At 44.1% G+C, this 19,064-nt stretch overlaps 1 protein-coding gene across 1 annotated transcript in view; it reads left to right on the plus strand.

The window, feature by feature from the left end:
* The window catches only part of LOC115464549, a 371,428-nt gene that overhangs the window by 292,175 nt on the left and 60,189 nt on the right, over positions 1-19,064 (plus strand). The window contains 3 exon segments of the mRNA XM_030194915.1: positions 13,354-13,480; positions 14,970-15,080; positions 15,221-15,334. Of these exon segments, the coding sequence (XP_030050775.1) occupies positions 13,354-13,480; positions 14,970-15,080; positions 15,221-15,334 (352 nt within the window).

The following is a 19,064-nucleotide window of genomic DNA, read 5'->3' on the forward strand; positions in this document are numbered from 1 at the left end:
AGTGGACGCGCGCATGCGCACTGCATCCGCCCGCGCGACGGGGGACATTTTTAGTTTTGTCATGGACTTTGCTGGAAAGTCCTCCGGGCCGACGTGATGTCACCCATCAGTGAGAATATTGGCCTGCTTGTCTTTGGAGAACAGAATTTTTCTCCATGACTGTCTGCCACGCCCTCGTGTCACAACATGATGACGTCGAGGGCGGGGCTATGACATTCAGCGAATCGCCAGTTCCACCGCCCTCCGATGCTCCACCCCCCACCTAATACATTCTCACCTCCAACGAGTGTTTCCCTACTCCTCCTCATCCCTCTCCTGCTCCGCTGTCTCCTGCAATGGCTCCTCCCTCATGCTCGGTACACTGTTCTCCTATCTTCCAGCACTGCCTGTGTTGGCCACGGTGCTCTTTCACTACAAACAGCACACACAGGCAGCAGGGACTAGCCGGCCGGCTCCTCGCCTTCAAGGTACATGCCAGAAGGGGGGCTTGCACAGGGTGGGGGTGGGGGAGGAGGTCATCTCTCTTTCCGTACAAGGGTAACCCGAGGAAGACGGAGAGCAGCTGACTTGCCGTTCCTTTCTCTTAAGTGCAGAAACACTGATATGCACTGAGCCAAAACAGACATCTCATGTTACACAACTCAGCTGTGGAACTAAAAAAAAAAAACCTGCATGAAAGAAGGGATCGTTGTCCCATGAGCAGCTGACTTGCTGTTCGTTTGCCTTCAGCGAGAAACACTGATATGCAGTCAGCCAAAAGACAGATCTCATGTTACAGATAAGTGAGGAGCTCTGCAAAGCAAAGTGAGCTGTGGAACTAAAAAAAAAAAAAAAACGGACCTGACTATTGTGTTCACAGACACTCCTCGGGTTATTTTGGCACTCTATGAAGGGTTCATTAATGCTTTGGGAAATACCCATTCTATTACAAATAAATATTTTAACAATCACCATATCCGTTTCCCATGGAGAAACACCATCTCTCTATCTCTCACTCACACCCACACACTCCCCTGCCACCCCCCTTAATACAAACAAACAAACAAACACAAATGGAAAATCTAAATGACTCTCTCTCAATAACACACACACACATTCCCCCCAAACACCACCACAACATCATACAAACACTCTGCCATGCTCAATCAACATCTCTATTTCTCACTCACACCAACACACTCCCCCCCCCCCAATAAATACACAAGCTGTATCATGCAGAATCAGCGTCTCTCACTCACAACCATACACATACAATCAAAACACATACAAAAAAAACATTTATCCTAAAAATCACTTTCCAAACATTTCCTGCAGGAAGCCAATACCTTGCTAGTGCCCGTTTCATTGTTTTCAGAAACGGGCATTTTTTCCTAGTTTATAAATATATGTATAGTCTACTCTAGGCAAGCATTTTTGTTAAAAAAGAAAAGTATTTTTTCAAAAACAACAAGATAAGAGGCCCGCAGGCCATTTTTCATGAGAAAGCCAGAAAGAGGAGGGGAAGAGGGACTGCTTTCCTGCCTGTTTGGGAATCAAGAGAAGAAATGCCTCGTTGTCTTAAAATCAAACAGTTTGCATGCACATATGGGTTTGCTGTAATTTCAACAGCGTGAAGTTAAAACAGAGCTGTTTGGAGTTTTTTTTTTAAAAGGTATTCCTCAGCCAGCTTATATGGCATTAAAATAATCTGACTCATGCACGGAATAGGCACATTAAAAAAAAAAAGCTGCCAGATCTGTAGTGGCTGTAAATAATGAGCACAGATCATGCACCATGGAACAGGGACAAAGGGCAAAAGCTGATAAGCATGTGAGCCAGAGACTGATGATCTGATAAGACATTCCTGTGTGCAAGCAGACATGGGAAAAGAGCAATTACAATAAACAAGAAAATGTGGTCTAGCAGCTTGAAGGGAGACAGATGATGTTGAGGGAAGGCAGAATGATCTCTGGGGAAGATGATTTGTTAAACCTATGTGGGGCATTGTTTGCAATAAAGGATATATAAACAGTTGAAGCACAGAATTATTTCAGAGAGTCAGCAGGCAGAGACTACGTATGTATAGCAGCGGCTGTTCTCCCATGAGAAACTATTTGATTATATCTGTACCTTTATATATCCATATTTTGGCAAGTAAATAAAAAATTGACTTTCTCATATGCACATAACCCTCATAGGTGCCCCGTATTAGAGGCTTGGGGGGGCCTAAGCCTCCCCAGCCCATACGTGACCTTCCCCTGGCTGCTGCCCCCCCCCAAGCGCAGGGCTGCCTCGCGCAGAAGCACTGCAGCCAGGCAGCTCTCAGAAGGTTCCTCTGCTCCTCGCCCTCAGCTGAGCTCCCTGATCGACAGTCCTCCTCTCTTCGTTCCCCCCCCCCCACATGTTTAACTCTTACTTTCAGTGGCAGCGACAGTAAAGAAGAAAGCACTGCAAGCGTGCCTCTAGCTTCTCCCTTCCCTCACAGTGTCCCGCCCTCGCGGAAACAGGAAATACGTCATCGCAGAAGGCTGGACACTGTATGAGGGAAGGGAGAAGCTAGAGACGCGCCTGCAGTGCTTTCTTCTTTACTGCCGTCGCCACTTGCTGCCACTGAAAGTAAGAGTTTAACACGCGCGCACCTGGGGGGGGGAAGGAATGGATATGGGTGGATGGAGGAGAGGGCAGGGGAGAATGGAGAGTTCCTAGACATTGATTGAGAGGAGGGCAGGGGAGAGAGAATTGATGAACATGGATGGATCAATGGAGGGGAGAGAGGACATTTGCTGGATATTGGTGGATGGAGGAGAGGGCAGGGGAGAATGGATAGTTCCTAGACATGGATTTGAGGGGAGTGGAGGGCAGGGGAGAGAGGAGAATTGATGAACATGGATGGATGAATGGAGGGGGCAGGGGAGAGAGGACATTTGTTGGATATGGGTGGATGGAGGAGAGGGGAGAATGGAGAGTTGCTGGACGGATGGATGGGGGCAGGGAGGTCAGGAAAGAGATGCATATGGATGGAGGGAAGGAAAGAGAGGAGAAATGCTGGGCATGGATGGAGTGGGGGGCAGGGAAGAGAGGAGAAATGTTGGACAAGGATGGAGGGAAGGAAAGACAAAGGAAGAAGATGCACACGGATGGAGGGGAAGGGAGAGAGGAGAAATACTGGACATGGATGGAGGGGAGGGAAGACAGGAAGTAGATGCACATGGATGGAGGGGAGGGGAGTGAGGAGAAAATCCGGATATGGATGGAGGGGAAACTGCTGACTGTAAGGGCTGGTTCGGAACACTTTGAGGGCAGATACTGAAACTTGAGGAAGGATAGGGACAGGGCTACATAAGGTTGATAGGACGCATCAGGAGGATGGTGGACATGGTGAGTGGAAAAAATATCAAATGGAAAGAAGACACTGCATAAAACAAGACACTGGGATCAAAGTGAATAGAAAAACTAAATGATCAGACAACAAACGTAGAAAAAAGTATTTTATTCAGAATGTATTAATTGGAATATGTCAGCTTTTGGAAATGTGCATCTGTGATATTTTGCATGCAAGTTTCAATTTTTCTGGTATTGCTGCATGCTGAGTCTGACTTCTTGAGGTAACTTTCCAGTTCAGTATTTTGCCTTCATATTTTGTTTTCTAGTTCCTTGTGTCATATCTGTTGTGTCATGTGTTTTTCATGTGTGATCAAGGTGCAGTATTCTGCTAGTGTGTAGTGTTTGCAGTCCTTTTTGTTTTGTTTTTTTGTCACTAGGTAGTGTACTGGTGTTTTAGAGCCTGGTGTAATTACAGTGCTGCCTTTCCACGCATAAGGTGTAGCTCATCCTGACCTTGGAATTAGTGCTGTTATGGTTTGGTAAGGTTATGAGTGTGTTTTTGCACAAGTTTGTATATAGTGTTTTGCAGTGGAGAGATTGTGTGTTGGCCTTACTGAGGTGGCACCTAAACATCAGAAAGGGTATAGAGCCTAAATCATGACACACTACCTCTTGAAGGATCTACATGTGGTCGTTAATAAAAGGAGCTCATTGTGAACACTATCCACCCTAAAAGGGTGTTTTGTGGCTCTGCATGAGAATTATATTATGATCCTTGTTTCATATTGTTGATGGTCTGCATTTTCCATATGGGTGGTATATTGGTGTAATATTTATGGTATAGTAAGGTTCTGAGTGTGTTTTTGCACAAATTTGTGCATAGTGTTTTGCAGTTGAGTGATTGTGGATAGTATATGCTTTGAGCAACCACTTTATTCTTTAACATATGATACATATCTAATATGTTTGAGGTTCCATTTGTTAAGATTTAAATTGTATATGGGGTGAAAGAATTTGTTTTCCACCAATTTAAAGGGACACCTCCAAACTATCTTCATATATATTAATCAAACTCCTTTTGTTAGGTTGACATATCTAATATCTAAATTTAATAAAAGGTATTAATTGTGACTATTTTATTTTTACTTATTTTTTTTCTGTGTATTTGTCAGACAATTATGGATGGAAGCTCCACACCCTAACCCCACCCCCTTTAGCTTCCCCAAACAGTTGGGATACCGACCGCCTATGGTAGCCCTGGTTTCTTTTATCCCCCCAAATTGTGGATGGCTGGTACATGCTAATTTGGGGAGGGGAACAAGGGGCCTAAAAACATGGCCCCCTGACCTGAACTGATCCAACTCCTTCCCTTCTATTACCACAAATCCCTAGTGGCCCAATCCCTCCTGCAACCAAAATCTGTCCCATCATTTAAAAGAAAAGAATTCCCCTGTTGAATGGTGGCACTCCTCCCCGAGCCCCCAAGCCTGCTTATTTTCGAAGGAGAAGGGCACCCATCTTCCGACACAAATCGGGAGATGGGTGTCATTCTCCTAAGGTCGCCCAAATCGGCATAATCAAAAGCCAATTTTGGACGTCCTCAACTGCTTTCCGTTGCGGGGATGACCAAAGTTCAAGGGGGCGTGTTGGCAGTGTACCGAAGGTGGGACTGGGGCGTGGTTAACAGATTCGCATCCTCGTCCGTTAATGGAAAAAAGAAGGGCGACCCTCACAAGCATTTGGCTGACTTTACTTGGTCTATTTTTTTTCATGACCAAGCATCAAAAAGGTGCCCGAACTGACCAGATGACCTCCCCTGACTTCCCCAGTGGTCACTAACCATCTCCCGCCCCCCAAAAAACTTCAAAAACTTTCGTCTTTTTTTTTTTTTTTTTAGAGTATGTCCTTTGGTATGCCACGGCAGTTGAGGATGTCCAAAGTGTGGATGTTTCTGTGAGGACATCCATGCCTTTGACACCCTCTTTATTTATTTATTTGGATTTTGGATCACAAGTAGCAGCAGTGGGATTTGGACAGGCCACCTGTGGATTGCAGGACCAGTGCTCTAACCACTAGGCCACTCCACTCCCTTGAAATTTGGCCATCCCTGTGTGTGGGGGGGCAGTATGCAGGTCCTTGGGGGGGGGGGAGATATGTGTCAGCGGAGGCATAATGTGGACGTCCTTCTTTCAAACATTTTGGACGTCCTCAACTGCCCCCCATAGGGATGGCCACATTTCAAGGGAGTGGAGTGGAGGAGCGGCCTAGTGGTTAGAGCACTAGTCTTGCAATGTAGAGGTGGTGGGTTCAAATCCCACTGCTGCTACTTGTAATCCAAATAAATAAATAGTGTTGGAGGAATAGCAAAGCCATGGACATCCTTCTCACAGAAACATCCACATTTTGGACGTCGCTTCCCCTCCTTAGGAAGGAAATCATGTGCAAATGAGCGAGCAGCTCATTTGCATGCAATTTCCTTCATGCATGCCCTATAAGGGAAGGGCTTTTTCCATTCAGTTAGTGGGACCAGTGCACTACGAATGCTGGCTCCTCCCATGACCAAATGGCTTGCATTTGGTCGTTTCTGAGATGGGTGTCCTCGCTTTTCATTATCGCTGAAAATCTGGGACGACCATCTCTAAGGTCAACCTAAATTCCATGATTTGGGCGTCCCCAACCGTATTATCGAACGAAAGACGGACGTCCATCTTGTTTCGATAATACGGGTTGCCCCACCCCTTTATGGGGGCCATCCTTAGAGATGGGCGCCCCCATTCGATTGTCCCGCTCAAGGTCTCCCCCCAGGGCATACCTTCAAGAGGCAGGAGCAATGTTCACTTCCTCCTGCCTCAGTGCCGCCATCTTGGAAAATGGGTTGATGCTGGGATGCCGCAAAAGAGAGGTCAGTTTGCCATAATGGTAGCGGCAGCTGCTGTCCGGATAAGTCTTGATATGAAGTAGCATTATTCTAAGTTAGGATTCTAAATTCATGCCCTATTTTGATCCAAATATAGAAGCATACTGCCCGCTAAAATCTTTCTGACCATCTAAGTGTCAATATCCAGTACCTCTTAACTGGACAGTGCCTCAGAATGCCCCTGCACTGCCGGGGAGGTCCGTGGGCAGAACTTGTGCAGAGTGTGGAAGTAGCTGGGACTTAACCAGTTAGTGGCCATATTCCAACCATTAACTGGTTAACTAAGGGGCTAAAACTAGGACAGCAAAAAGACTGTATTATCTAACTGCAAAGCTACCTGGGCACTGTTCTAAATATTGGCCACAGCCTAGATGTGTCATCTGCCTCTCTGGTATCCCCTCCTTCCCTATAATGCCATCCCCCTCCCCCGAGGGTAACAAGAGCATACCAAGCCCACCCTGTAGGCTCCCCAGGGCCTACAGTGAAGACTATCCATTAAATGTGGGATTTAAAAGTTTCTAAAGTAATTCACATCTCTTAATAATGAATCAAAGTTTCTGACTGATGGAACATAAATGATAAAACTTTCTTCGATGTAGATGCTTTCATTTGAAATACAGAGCTATATTGGAATGGCACCAGACAATTTTAATACACAATTTTTAAAGCTTATTTTTATTTTGCAAAATGTCAGAGCGGATTACAGGATTATAATACAAACAGTTTCCAGTAGGAAAAAGTTAAGAACACAGATAATTGGAGTATCAAAAGGGAAGAATAAAAGAAGTAACATCAAATTTATAACTAAAAAGACATTAGAAGCTGGCGTATCTGAGCCTTACACGACCATTAAGTATCAGAGGTTATTTGAAATATCCAGGTTTCAACACCCGCTTTGAACTTACAGGAGCTTTCTTGTCTTAAATAAATTGGGGGTATATTCCAGAGCTGTGGAACAAAAAGGGAAAAGCAGAGTGATGTGAATCATCTAACCTAGTTTAGTGTGAGGGGGAATATTTAAGAAATGAGCTTGTGATGATTGAAGAGTTTCTACTGGGCAATATGGAATCACTACAGCATGTAAGTAACTTGGAACTCCTGTATAAAATTACAATGTACAAAGATAAGGATCTTAAATTTAACTCAGGTCATGAAAAATACACACAATGTAGAGGGATCTTAAATTTAACTCAGGTCAAGAATGTTCTCGCAGCAGGGGTAACATGATCTGATGTTTTTTGTTTTATAAAGCAGCTTAACAATGGTATTTTGTACACGTTGAAGTCATTTTATTTGGTAGTATGGGGGTGGGGAAGCCATTAAAGAATATCAGTAGTCGAGAGCAGTATAAGACTATAGTGTGAAATAATCTCTTTTAACCTCAGTGATCAAGGCTCCACAACACTATATAGGGCTTGATTTTACAGTACAGTGTTCAAAATTGTCAACTTCTTAAGGTACCTAGGTTTTTAAGTTTTGAAACAATAAATAATGTTCTAGGAGTCACTGCTGCACCTAATGATGAGTCCAGGCCAGAGACATCCAGTTATTGTGATATCACTGATGAAGTCGCCTCTTATGCAGTGTCAGAATGAAGCAAATTTGGGACATCGCAATGCCAGCCCCGATTACCAGAACCACTGGAAGAGCAAAGGTACTTCCACTTCTGAAACTGATTGCCGACCCCATAGGAAGCAGAATGTCAATCAATTCAGCAGTCGTCTGACCAGAAACCTCAACTGGTTGGTGCATTGGATTTTTCACAGGTCCCTACGGGGTGAAACTTGAATATTTAGAGTAATTTCATCAACTATCCCATCCAGCAGAGAAAAGTGAGAGTTGGTCTTATGGGGCCAATGTTTACAAAGGGGTTCGTTTTACGGATTTCATAACAGTAATGAAGCTCACTCCTAACACAGTGTATATGCAGTGCTCAAATTTACTATTAAAGCTCACGTTATGCTGAAAAGAGCTTCCTTCTGGAGTGCATAAGATGTCATGTGTACAGGCAACTTATTAGGTGTGTTTGAAAATTCCTTTTAATCAGGCCTGTGCCATTCAAAACAACGGGGCATATTTCAAACTCTTTCCAACACATTTTCTTAGTGTCCGACTGCATTTCTTGATACTTGATGATCTTTTCTCTCTCTACACAATTCACAGAGGAATCACTTGTTACTATGTAAGCCACATTGAGCCTGCCATGTGTGGGAAAGCGCGGGGTACAAATGTAATAAATAATAATAATGTGGTCACATGTTTCTCAGTCTAGGCGCCCAGTCTGAACTCGAAACTGGCTCCACCTCCCCCTTCACATACCAAATTAATTAGAGCTATGTCTTATCTTCTACATTCCAACTTATTTTCACACAAAATTAAACAATCACTTTAAAAACAGACCATGGTGGATCTCATCCTGCTGGTTCTTTGCATCTCATTCACACCTCCTGACCGTGCTATGATTCTCTTCACTGTGATTACATTTGCTAACCCAAAACCCTGCAACAGTTTGCTGAAGGCCTGGGATTCATTGGGGATCTGGATCCCAGTAGTTAAGACGTGTCAGCTTAATGTAACTGAATCCTAATAATTTAGAAATAAACTGAAAGCTGATAGTAAGCTTTGCTCACTATGAATGTAATTTTGCAATACTACTGATCCAATTTTAGCTCAGAACTATCAGACAATTTCATATCTTTATTATCTATCCAAACTGACAGTGAAAGTTATTTTTCAGCAGCTACTCCAGCATACTGAAAATGCACATTATTGTACCCATGACAATCGGGATTTTGCCCACAATACAGTACTGAGACTATTCTAACAGCTCTACTGAACGATATTCATACAGCCTTCGAAGATGGTAAGGTAGCTCTAATCATTTTGTTGGACCTCTCTGTCAATTTTGATTAGTAGACCGTGCTCTGTTAATAACTAGACTTAAATCCATTGGCCTTATGGGTAAAGTGTTAAATTGACTTATTTCTTATGTACACAAACAGAACATTTACAGTTACTGGAACTTCTAAAATTTCGACCATTCGTTCTCTTTCCTGTGGGCTTCCGCAGGGCTCCATTTTTATCTTCTTAAGCCCTTTTACAACATTCATTCAAGAACATAGGATCAAAGTATATTATTACGCCAACAATTTAATTTTAGTTGACTTTTTTGACCCTCTCTCTATTGACCATGCCAGGATCCAACGGTGTCTGAATATTATTTATTATTATTACATTTGTATCCCGTGCTTTCCCACACATGGCAGGCTCAATGCGGCTTACATAGTAACAATATACAAATTACAAAATTGTAAGAAGAATATACAGTTTGAAGTAAACGCAAAATTAATGGGGTTAACGGATAAGTAAATTGAACATAGGAGGGATTGGGAGCAGAAGGAAAAGAGCTTTGGGAGGTAGGTGTAGGAAGATGGAGAGGAATGGATATGGGGTAGCAAAAAGGATAACGGGAAATATGGTCCATGTATAACAATTGTCAATAAGAAACATGTGGGCAAGCTTTGTTTAGGTTGAATTGTTAGGGTAGACTATCTTGAAGAGGTGGGTCTTCAGTATTTTTCTGAAGGGTAAAAGGCCGTTAATGGTATGGATGGGTCTTGGTAAAACATTCCAAAGCTGGCTACCTGAGAAGGAAAAATTGGATGCGAAGGATTTGTACTTTATACCTTTGCAGTTGGGAAGGTGTAGATTAAGGTAAGTCCGGGAAGACATCACACTATTCCTGGTTGAATATGACATCTGTCTGGCTTGCATCTAACTATTTGGTACTTAATTCCCCTAGGACAGTCACTCTCTGGATCTCAGAGACATCTTTTGCTACTACCATGGCCCCAACCATAGCTGCCATTAAGGTTACACTGACTGCTCAACTTAAATATCTAGGAGTAATCATTATCATCATCTTACTTTTACTGCTCAGATAGCAGGCTTGGTAAAAAAAAAAGATTATTGTAATTACTTGGACAACTGCTCTCAACAGACACTGTCTGGCAAGTTCCCACCTGGACAATTCTCACTCACTAATTAACCTGTGGACAATAGCCATCTAGGTCTACTACCCCCTGGACAATTCTCCCCTCCTGTGTGTCAGTTCCAGCCAGGTTAATCCTCTCCCACCCTCCTCTGCCTTTTCAGTGCTCACTCGCTCCTTGTTCTGCTTGAGTTGAGTCTCATCTTCCCCCCTCCTTGCAGTTACTGGCATTTCATTCTTTCCCCTCCCCCCCCCCAGTATTTCACTCTTGCCTTGTCCCACCCTGCCATGGTTACCAGCGTTTCACTCCTTCCATCCCTCCCCATGGTTACCTGCACTTCTAATCCCCCCCACCCCCAATGACCGGCATTGCTCTTACTTCTTCTCACTCTAACACCAATGCTATGGACTGTACACAGTGCATAGAATCATCGTCAGTATAAGAAGAAGGAAAGAGTCACTGGGGGAGAGACAGAAATTCTGGCAGGGAAGAGTGATATGCAGGAAACCAGATGGAGGGGAAGTGGAGGACAGAAGCATGAGTATAGAAGAAGTGGGAAAATGACTGTTGTGTAGCAAACTCACTGTCATGGGCCTAGAACACAGCCTGCACCCTATTTTCTTTTGTTACATTTGTACCCCGCGCTTTATTAAAGCTGAATACTAGTTCCACCACACATGCTAGATTTATTGAGTACAAATATTTTTAATTTCTGAAAACATAGTCAAACATAAATAAACAAACAATAAACTGTCGCATACAGGATATAGCGATAGTTTCATACATTGCAATAACATTAATCAGTAGTACCAATACAACTAAGTGGAAGTTACGATGGTTTACTTAATCTTGTGATTTGCAAAATTGTACAACCTGATCCCATGTCTGGATAAACATATGCATGAGGTTATTATGCTCTGCAATTAATTTTTCATATTTAAGAATCATGCAAACATTGGCCCACCAAAAGCAGTAAGAAACTAATTTATGATTTTTCCAATTCTTGACGGTAGTGGAGATTGCTATGGCCATCAATGTGTCAAACAGTTTGTAGTTACATTTATGACCTAAGTGTTTCAGTCCAGCAGAGCGAAATACAATGAGATAGAATGTAAGAGGAATGGTCAAATGAGAAATGAAGAGGAAAAGCACGTGTTCTAATGTACCAATATGTGTATTACAAGACCAACACAAGTTGGATGCTGTATAATCGCACTGTAACAAACTGTATTTCAATCATTCACAATGTATTGTAAGCCACACTGAGCCCGCAAATAGGTGGGAAAATGTGGGATACAAATGCAATAAATAAATAAATAATTGGAGTCCACAAGGCTTTGTGTGTTAGTAAACAGAGAGACTGCAATATAGAGGTATACATGATCTTTTTCTGTTATTAGATTATGTAAAACATCCACGTAACACAGCAAGGATTTCAACCTAAAGGAAATTTTATCCTCACCGCTCTTGGTATCAGTATCCTCATCTCCTCCGATTTTGGGTTGTAATTCCTATTTCTCTGCTTTAGATCATTTCTTAGTTTTTGCCTTAATGTTTCTTTAAATAATACACATCATTCACACAGAAGCCAAGAAGTGAAAAGGCAACAGAAGATGCAAACTGCCGAAGCCTGAACACCACAGATTGGAAACAAAGTCAGTAAGAGAAAGTACCAGCCACAGACCCTGCACTGCAAAGCTTCCTATTCTTCTCTGGGCTGCTACAAACTAGTGTGGTAAAAGGCTTAATTTGTGGGGGAACAGCCTGGAGGGCAGTTCTGCCACTTCTCTCTCACAGCACACTCAAGCCAAATTTTGCACCACCTTCCCACTCTGCAAGCGGCAGAGCCTTGTCATTCATCCTCCCTGATCCTCTCATTTCTCTCTCTCATGATTTATTCTTTTCTGCTTCCCCTCCTGATCCATTTTTAGGCTCTCACAAGACACGATCTTCTCACTTCCTCCACTCTCAGACAGTGGTGGTGGTGTGCAGCCACTTACTTACGTTCTGCCTTTGTTAATGTAGACCAGCCTCATTCTGGTGATCCAATAGTCACCGAGTCTCATTTTGCTCACTGTATTCCAAGCCTCATTCTGGTGCTCCAATAGCCTCTCTCTTTGTATTCCAAGCGTCATTTTAGTGCTCTATTAAGCTCTCTCACTGTATTCCAAGCCTCATTCTGATGCTCCAATAACCTCTCTCACTGTTTCAAGCCTCATTCTGGTACTCCAATAGCCTCTCTCACTGTTTTCAAGCCTCATTCTGGTGCTCCAATAGCCTCTCGCATTGTTTCCAAGCCTCATTCTCGTGCTCCAACAGCCTCTCTCACTGTATTCCAAGCTTTATTCTGGTGCACCAATAGCTACCAAACTGGAGAAGGAATGACGACAAAAAGTTGAAGCCAATTAGATTAATCCGAGGGATAATGGCCCAGAGATAGGCTCATACCGTCTCCTGTTCTGAATCTGGTACAGCTGCACTTTAAAAACAGGGGAATCCCTCAGTATGATGTCAGCTGAGGGCTTTGCGCATGCTCAGAGACTGTCTCTACTTGGTCCAGCGTCTGTAGGGCTGCAAAGAGCAAAAAGACTCCTATGAAAAGCAGAAACGTTCTGTCTCCCGGGACTGGGAACCCTGTAAGTTCCAGTCCTAGAGCTGTACAGGTGGAGAGGAGGAACTTTAACTGAGACCTTCAGGAATGCGATCCGCCTCCTCCTGTCTTTCCAGTGAACGGGAAATCTCCAGCCTAATCCATCGCTGCAGCTGCAAAATTCAGGGGGAAACAGGAGAGAAATGACTGCCTTGGTTTTTGATCAGGTAAGAAGTTGTACGTTGTCCTCGTGTTTCACTTTCTGGCTTATGTACACATAGGGTTACCATATTTGCAGGCACAAAAAAAAAGACAGAAATTTTTGCTACTTTGCTAACGAAATATCATTATTTTTTGAGGCTTCTGCACATGAGGGCAGAACCCATGGGGATGGGGTGGGGACGGAGTCAACCCACAGGGACGGGGACAAAGTCATTCTCGAAGTTTCAGATCTTCTAGCTTCAGCCAGTAAAGAGCCAGAAATTTAACTACAGAAAAAATATTATGTAAAAGGGCTTAATCTCTTCTAAAGACCCTAACTATGTACGCAGGCATCAGTCGCATTCAGTGATGTGGCTGCTTATTTCTTGGAAGTGGACTGGGACAGTCTGGGAGAATGGCAGAAGGAGCTGTACAAGAAGGTCGTCAAGGAGATTCACAACTTCCTGATCTCTCAAGGTAAATCCGCTTATTTGCCATCTTTTCCCCACAAATACATTTGTTATATATTAACTAATTTGTATTCCTTGAGCACATTTTCTGTGTGTTTATAAGAACATAAGTTGTGTCATGCTGAGTGAGACCAAAGGGCATCTTAGGCAGAGTCAGCCTGGCTTTTCCTGTCTTTTAAGAGATTAGTGCTTAACCTAAACTTTTCAGCAGCATCCCTCAGTATTATTGGCTTCATATCAAGTCTAAGGGATGCAGGGCTGGAGTTACAGGGTGGCAAACAGAGCACTTGCCCTGGGCCCCCATACTACAGGGGGCCCTAAAACCTCAGTGAAGGCATTTGTTTCCTCATCACAGACTTTCCAATTGTAAAAAGTGAATTTTAGTTTCCGCCCTGGTCCCCTGAATGTCTAAACCAGATCCTTCATACATGCCTCTCTTTAACCTGACAAAACTGGTACGGTATAGAGGAGAGAGGATTTATCTATGATGACTCCTAAATAATCACAACTTCAGCGCAAAGGCTTGATATGTTAGATCTGCACAGGGCTTAATTTCTGGGGGGAACAGCCTGGAACATGGCTGTACTATTTCTTTTCAGATGCCAGAGCACCAGGGGTATTCTGCACCGGTTCAGGGAAGAGAAGGGAAAGGGGTGACCCTGGAGTAGAGAACAGTCACTGTATTTCCTAATCCTGCCCCATTTCTCCACTTGCTTCTAACCTCAGCCCCCCTTAACTCGCCCGTCGCTCCACAGTTTCACTTCCCATTTTGGCTACAAATTAAGCCCTGGATCTGTACCTAATTATATTACACCTGCAGGTAACCAGATGTCACAGATCAAATATTCTTCTTCAACCTCTCTTGTCCTCTAGGTAGAGTTATCTTTAAAACCCAGAACTTGGTTTTATTTTTTCCCTTTTTGAATCGTTTTAATAGGAAGCAGAGATTTCCTTTCCCCACGAGGGTTCCTGCTTACAGAGGGCATTGGCCGCTGCGATGCCCCTGATCATGAACAGAAAAGACTATATCCAGTGGCGTACCAAGGGCGGGGCAGTGGGAGCGGTCTTCCCCAGGTGCAGGGAGCGGCTGTCTGCTCCGCTGGTTCCCTGCTCCCTCTGCTGTTACTTCCTGTTCTGGTTCAGAGAGAGCAGGAACCTGCAGAGCCGACAGCCACACGGCTGCTCCCAGCACCCCAGCAGGAAAGAAGAAAGCACCACGGGGGGGGGGGGGGGGGGGAGAGAGACTGCATCCGGGGGAGGGGGAGTGCGCAGCAGCGAACCGCCCTGGGTGGCAGCCGACCAAGGAACGCCACTGACTATATCAGAAATTGTCCAAGGTCTAATCTTAATCAGGTGGCAGGGTGTAGCTGTCTCTTTTCAGTAGACTTGTCATGAAAATATACACCTGTATGCACACACCGGCACACTGCCCATAAAACCTCCAGGGACTTCTACTAATATAATTTAAAATGCAATTTTCTATCTATTATTGACAGGCTATTCAATTCTTAATCCTGATGTTATCTTCAAGATTAAAAAGGAAGAGAAACATCCCACACAACACTATGAATTGGAGGGAAAAGAAAACATGAATGACCCCAGCATGAGTAAGTAAATGTTTGGTAGTTAAAGGGATTTGCATTTTCAGATCACAGGAGATGATGTGGAAACTTAAAAGCTGCTTCCTAATATAATATTATAAAGCCCTCAGTGAATCTTTGTAGACATGTTTGTTTTCTCATCACAGGTCTTCCGATTGTAACGTCTGTGTTCTCGCTGAGCATTAAACAAGAAGAAGATCTTCCCTTCATGGAAAATCTTGAATCAGAGACGCCTGAACAGATTCACCCTCCTGTAACAGGTAAGCGTAAAATTCACTTTTTATTTTATTTATTGTTTATATTCGTAAAACTGCCTTATGCACTTCAGGCAAATGATAGAACAGAGAACGTGACATATAAATAACTAGTAAAAGAGGCCCGTTTCAGAGCAAATGAAACGGGCGCTAGCAAGGTTTTCGTCGCCAACACCGCCCCCGTCATGATGTTTGACGCGAGGGCGGGGCCCAGAGCGATTTCCCCACCCCCCCGCCTCCCTCCCTGCCAACCCCTTCATTGTTCTGCTATTGCTCCGCCCTCAAGGGCGGGGCCCGGAGCGATTTTGGTGGCTTCACCACCACAAACCTTCGAACCTTTTTGAAGGAAGTCAGGGCTTGGCTTCACTGACGTCAGTGTCCTCAGAACATTGAGGGTGAGTTTTATTATAGTAGATATCCAACAAGTACAGTATAATAAAAACAATAAATAACAACCAGACCAAAAAGATAAATAGAATTAAAATACAATTTAAGATCATCAAAAGCACTAGAATAAACATTTTAAAAATGGAGGCATCCGAAACAACAAAGACAAGTTTTATACAAATAAAGGCAGATGAAAATAATCAAGTCTTACAGATGGACCTTATTTACTAAAATGCAGCAAGTTGGATTACAATTATAGTGGAGGAGTAGCCTAGTGGTTAGTGCAGTGGACTTTGATCCTGGGGAACTGGGTTCAATTCCCTCTACAGCTCCTTGTGACTCCAGGCAAGTGACATAATCCTCCAAATAAGTACCTGTATATACTATGTAAACCGCTTTGAATGTAGTTGCAAAAACCACAGAAAGGTGGTATATCAAGTCCCATTCCTTAACAGCAACTAATAAGTTCAAAGGCTGTGTGGTAACTGTTTGGGATGTGCCCATCATATTCTTTATTTCTGTGGATAACACTCTTATCCTTCCTGTCTCATCAGCTCGTAACCTTGGGGTCATCTTCGACTCCTCCCTCTCCTTCTCTGCACATATTCAGCAGACTGCTAAAACCTGTCATTTCTTTCTCTATAATATCACCAAAATTCGCCCTTTCCTATCTGAGCACACTACCAGAACCCTTATCCACATTCTTATCACCTGTCGCTTAGACTATTGCAACTTGCTTCTCACAGGGCTCCCACTTAGCCATCTCTCTCTCCTCTTCAATCTGTTCAAAATTCTGCTGCACGACTAATAATCCGCCAGTGTCGTTATGCTGATATTAGCCGTCTCCTCAAGTCACTTCACTGGCTTCCTATCCGTTTCCGCATACAGTTCAAACTCCTCTTATTGACTTATAAGTGCATTCACTCTGCAGCTCCTCAGTATCTCTCCACTCTCATGTCTCCCTACATTCCTCCCCGGGAACTCCATTCACTGGGTAAATCTCTCTTATCTGCACCCTTCTCCTCCACTGCTAACTCCAGACTCTGTTCCTTTTATCTTTCTGCACAATATGCCTGGAATAGACTTCCTGAGCCAGTACGTCTGGCCGTCTTCAAATCTAAGCTAAAAGCCCACCTTTTTGATGCTGCTTTTAACTCCTAACCCTTATTCACTTGTTCAGTACCCTTATTTTATCATCCCCATCTTAGTAATTCCCTTATCTCTTATTTGTCCTGTTTGTCCTAATTAGATTGTAAGCTCTGTCGAGCAGGGACTGTCTTTTAATGTTCAAATGTACAGCGCTGCGTACGTCTAGTAGCGGTTTAGAAATGATAGCTAGTAGTAGTAGTCTTTGAAGTTATTGTGCTGAAAAATTATTTACCGGACATTGGGGTCAATTCTATAAAGATGCAGCTAACAGGAGCCTGAGGTAAGAGCACTTAAGCCAGCCATTGAGTAGATTCTGGAGATACACATGTAAGTTACGATATATTCCAGATATATTCCATAAGTTATGTGAGAAATTGAATGCCACTGCCCAGACTCTGTCCATGTACGGGCCCACCTGGAAACTACTCGCTCTCGAAGACGTGCATGTACTTAGAGTAATGCGTCGGGACCCTGAGACTTACAACAGCAGGGCTTCAGTCTTTAACTTTTGGGTCTGTCCTCTCTGAATCTCCTTAAAGCTTCTTTACCTATTCTATACTTGCTAGTATAAATATTTGGGCTAGTAATTTCTGTTAAAACTGTGTTCAATTGCTGTGCTGGTACTTTGCCTTTTCCTTCTGCTGGAGTGATTCCTGTGTTTGGGGGAAGCTGGGCTGCCTGGGTTTAGTTCCTGAGAGGGTGTTGAGAAGCCTACCTTAACAGATAGGATTCCAGCAGGGGTCTGGTTTGCTCTGCCCACCCACCCTCCCCCTGGGGAAGCTCTTCATTTATAGTCAGGGTTCTACTTAGGGTAATAGGCAAGTACTGTTACCACTTAGTCTTAATCTCAATACATTCAGCATATCCAAACAGTAATCACAAAACAAAATACATCATATTTAAATCCTACAGACACTTGTCTATTCAACATCCTTAATTTTGTTGCTTGTTTTAATATATTTAGATATTCATATATTAATGAGATGGGGTCAGTAGTCCAGCAGCAAGAGAGATGCTACCCAGTCTTTTGCACTGAGTGTCAGATGTCTGATTATTTCCCACTTGGTATGAAGTCATATGTGTGTGCCTGGTGCAAAGAACTCTTAGCTCTCAGAGAGAAGGTCCGTTCTCTGGAGGCTAGAGTTCAAGACTTGGTAGAGATGAGGGAGATAGAACAGTACATAGATGAGACTTACAGGGATGTGGTAGAGAGGTCCCACCTCCAGCCGGGTACTCCTGTACCTGGGACCTGCCCACCAGAGGATGTACTATCCTCTCGCACCGAGGATATGTCTCCGATTACAGCCCACAGGGGAAAAGTTAGGACCGCTATTGTAGTTGGCGACTCAATCATTAGGCATGTAGATAGTTGGGTGGTTGGTGGACGTGAGGATCGCCTGGTGACTTGCCTGCCTGGTGCGAAGGTGGAGGACCTTACGCAGCACCTAGACAAGATCTTAGATAGTGCTGGGGAGGAGCCGGCCGTCTTGGTACACGTGGGTATCAACGACGTAGGAAAATGTAGGAGAGAGGTTCTGGAAGCTAAATTTAGGCTTTTAGGAAGGAATCTCAAATCCAGATCCTCTAGGGTAGCCTTTTCTGAAATACTACCTGTTACACGCGCAGGGCCCAAGCGACAGGCAGAGATCCGGAGTCTCAATGCGTGGATGAGACGATGGTGTGGGGAGGAGGGTTTTGGATTTATCAGGAACTGGTCAGCGTTCTGGGGAAGGGAGAGCCTATTCCGATCTGATGGGCTTCACCCTAACCAGGGTGGGACCAGGCTGCTGGCGTCAACTTTTAAAAAGGAAATAGAGGAGGATCACGTGACGCCATGACCAGGAGCGGTTGTTGAAACCTCCGCTCCGGCCAGCTTACCCACTTAACCCTCAAAATCCAGGGAAACGCCCCAGTAAAGAGCCGATAGACACCTTAACCCGCAAGAAGAAGGGAAGGTAATTAAATCGGCGCTACTTACGGAGGAATCCATGGCGGCGAAAAGTGTCCGCCGAGACAAAGAAAAGACGCGGGCCGGCGAGGAAAAGATGGCGGCGCCGGCGAGCCCGGCGGCGACGGCCTTGAGCTCCGTGTGGGTAGCGGAGGTGGCGGCGGAGGTGACGGCCGCCATGGAGCCTTTGCTGGATCGACGATTGGGGCCCATCGACAGTAAAATAACGTTGGTCCAGGAAAACTTGGGACA

The sequence above is a fragment of the Microcaecilia unicolor genome, chromosome 3, assembly GCF_901765095.1.
Source record: "Microcaecilia unicolor chromosome 3, aMicUni1.1, whole genome shotgun sequence".
NCBI lineage: Eukaryota > Metazoa > Chordata > Amphibia > Gymnophiona > Siphonopidae > Microcaecilia > Microcaecilia unicolor.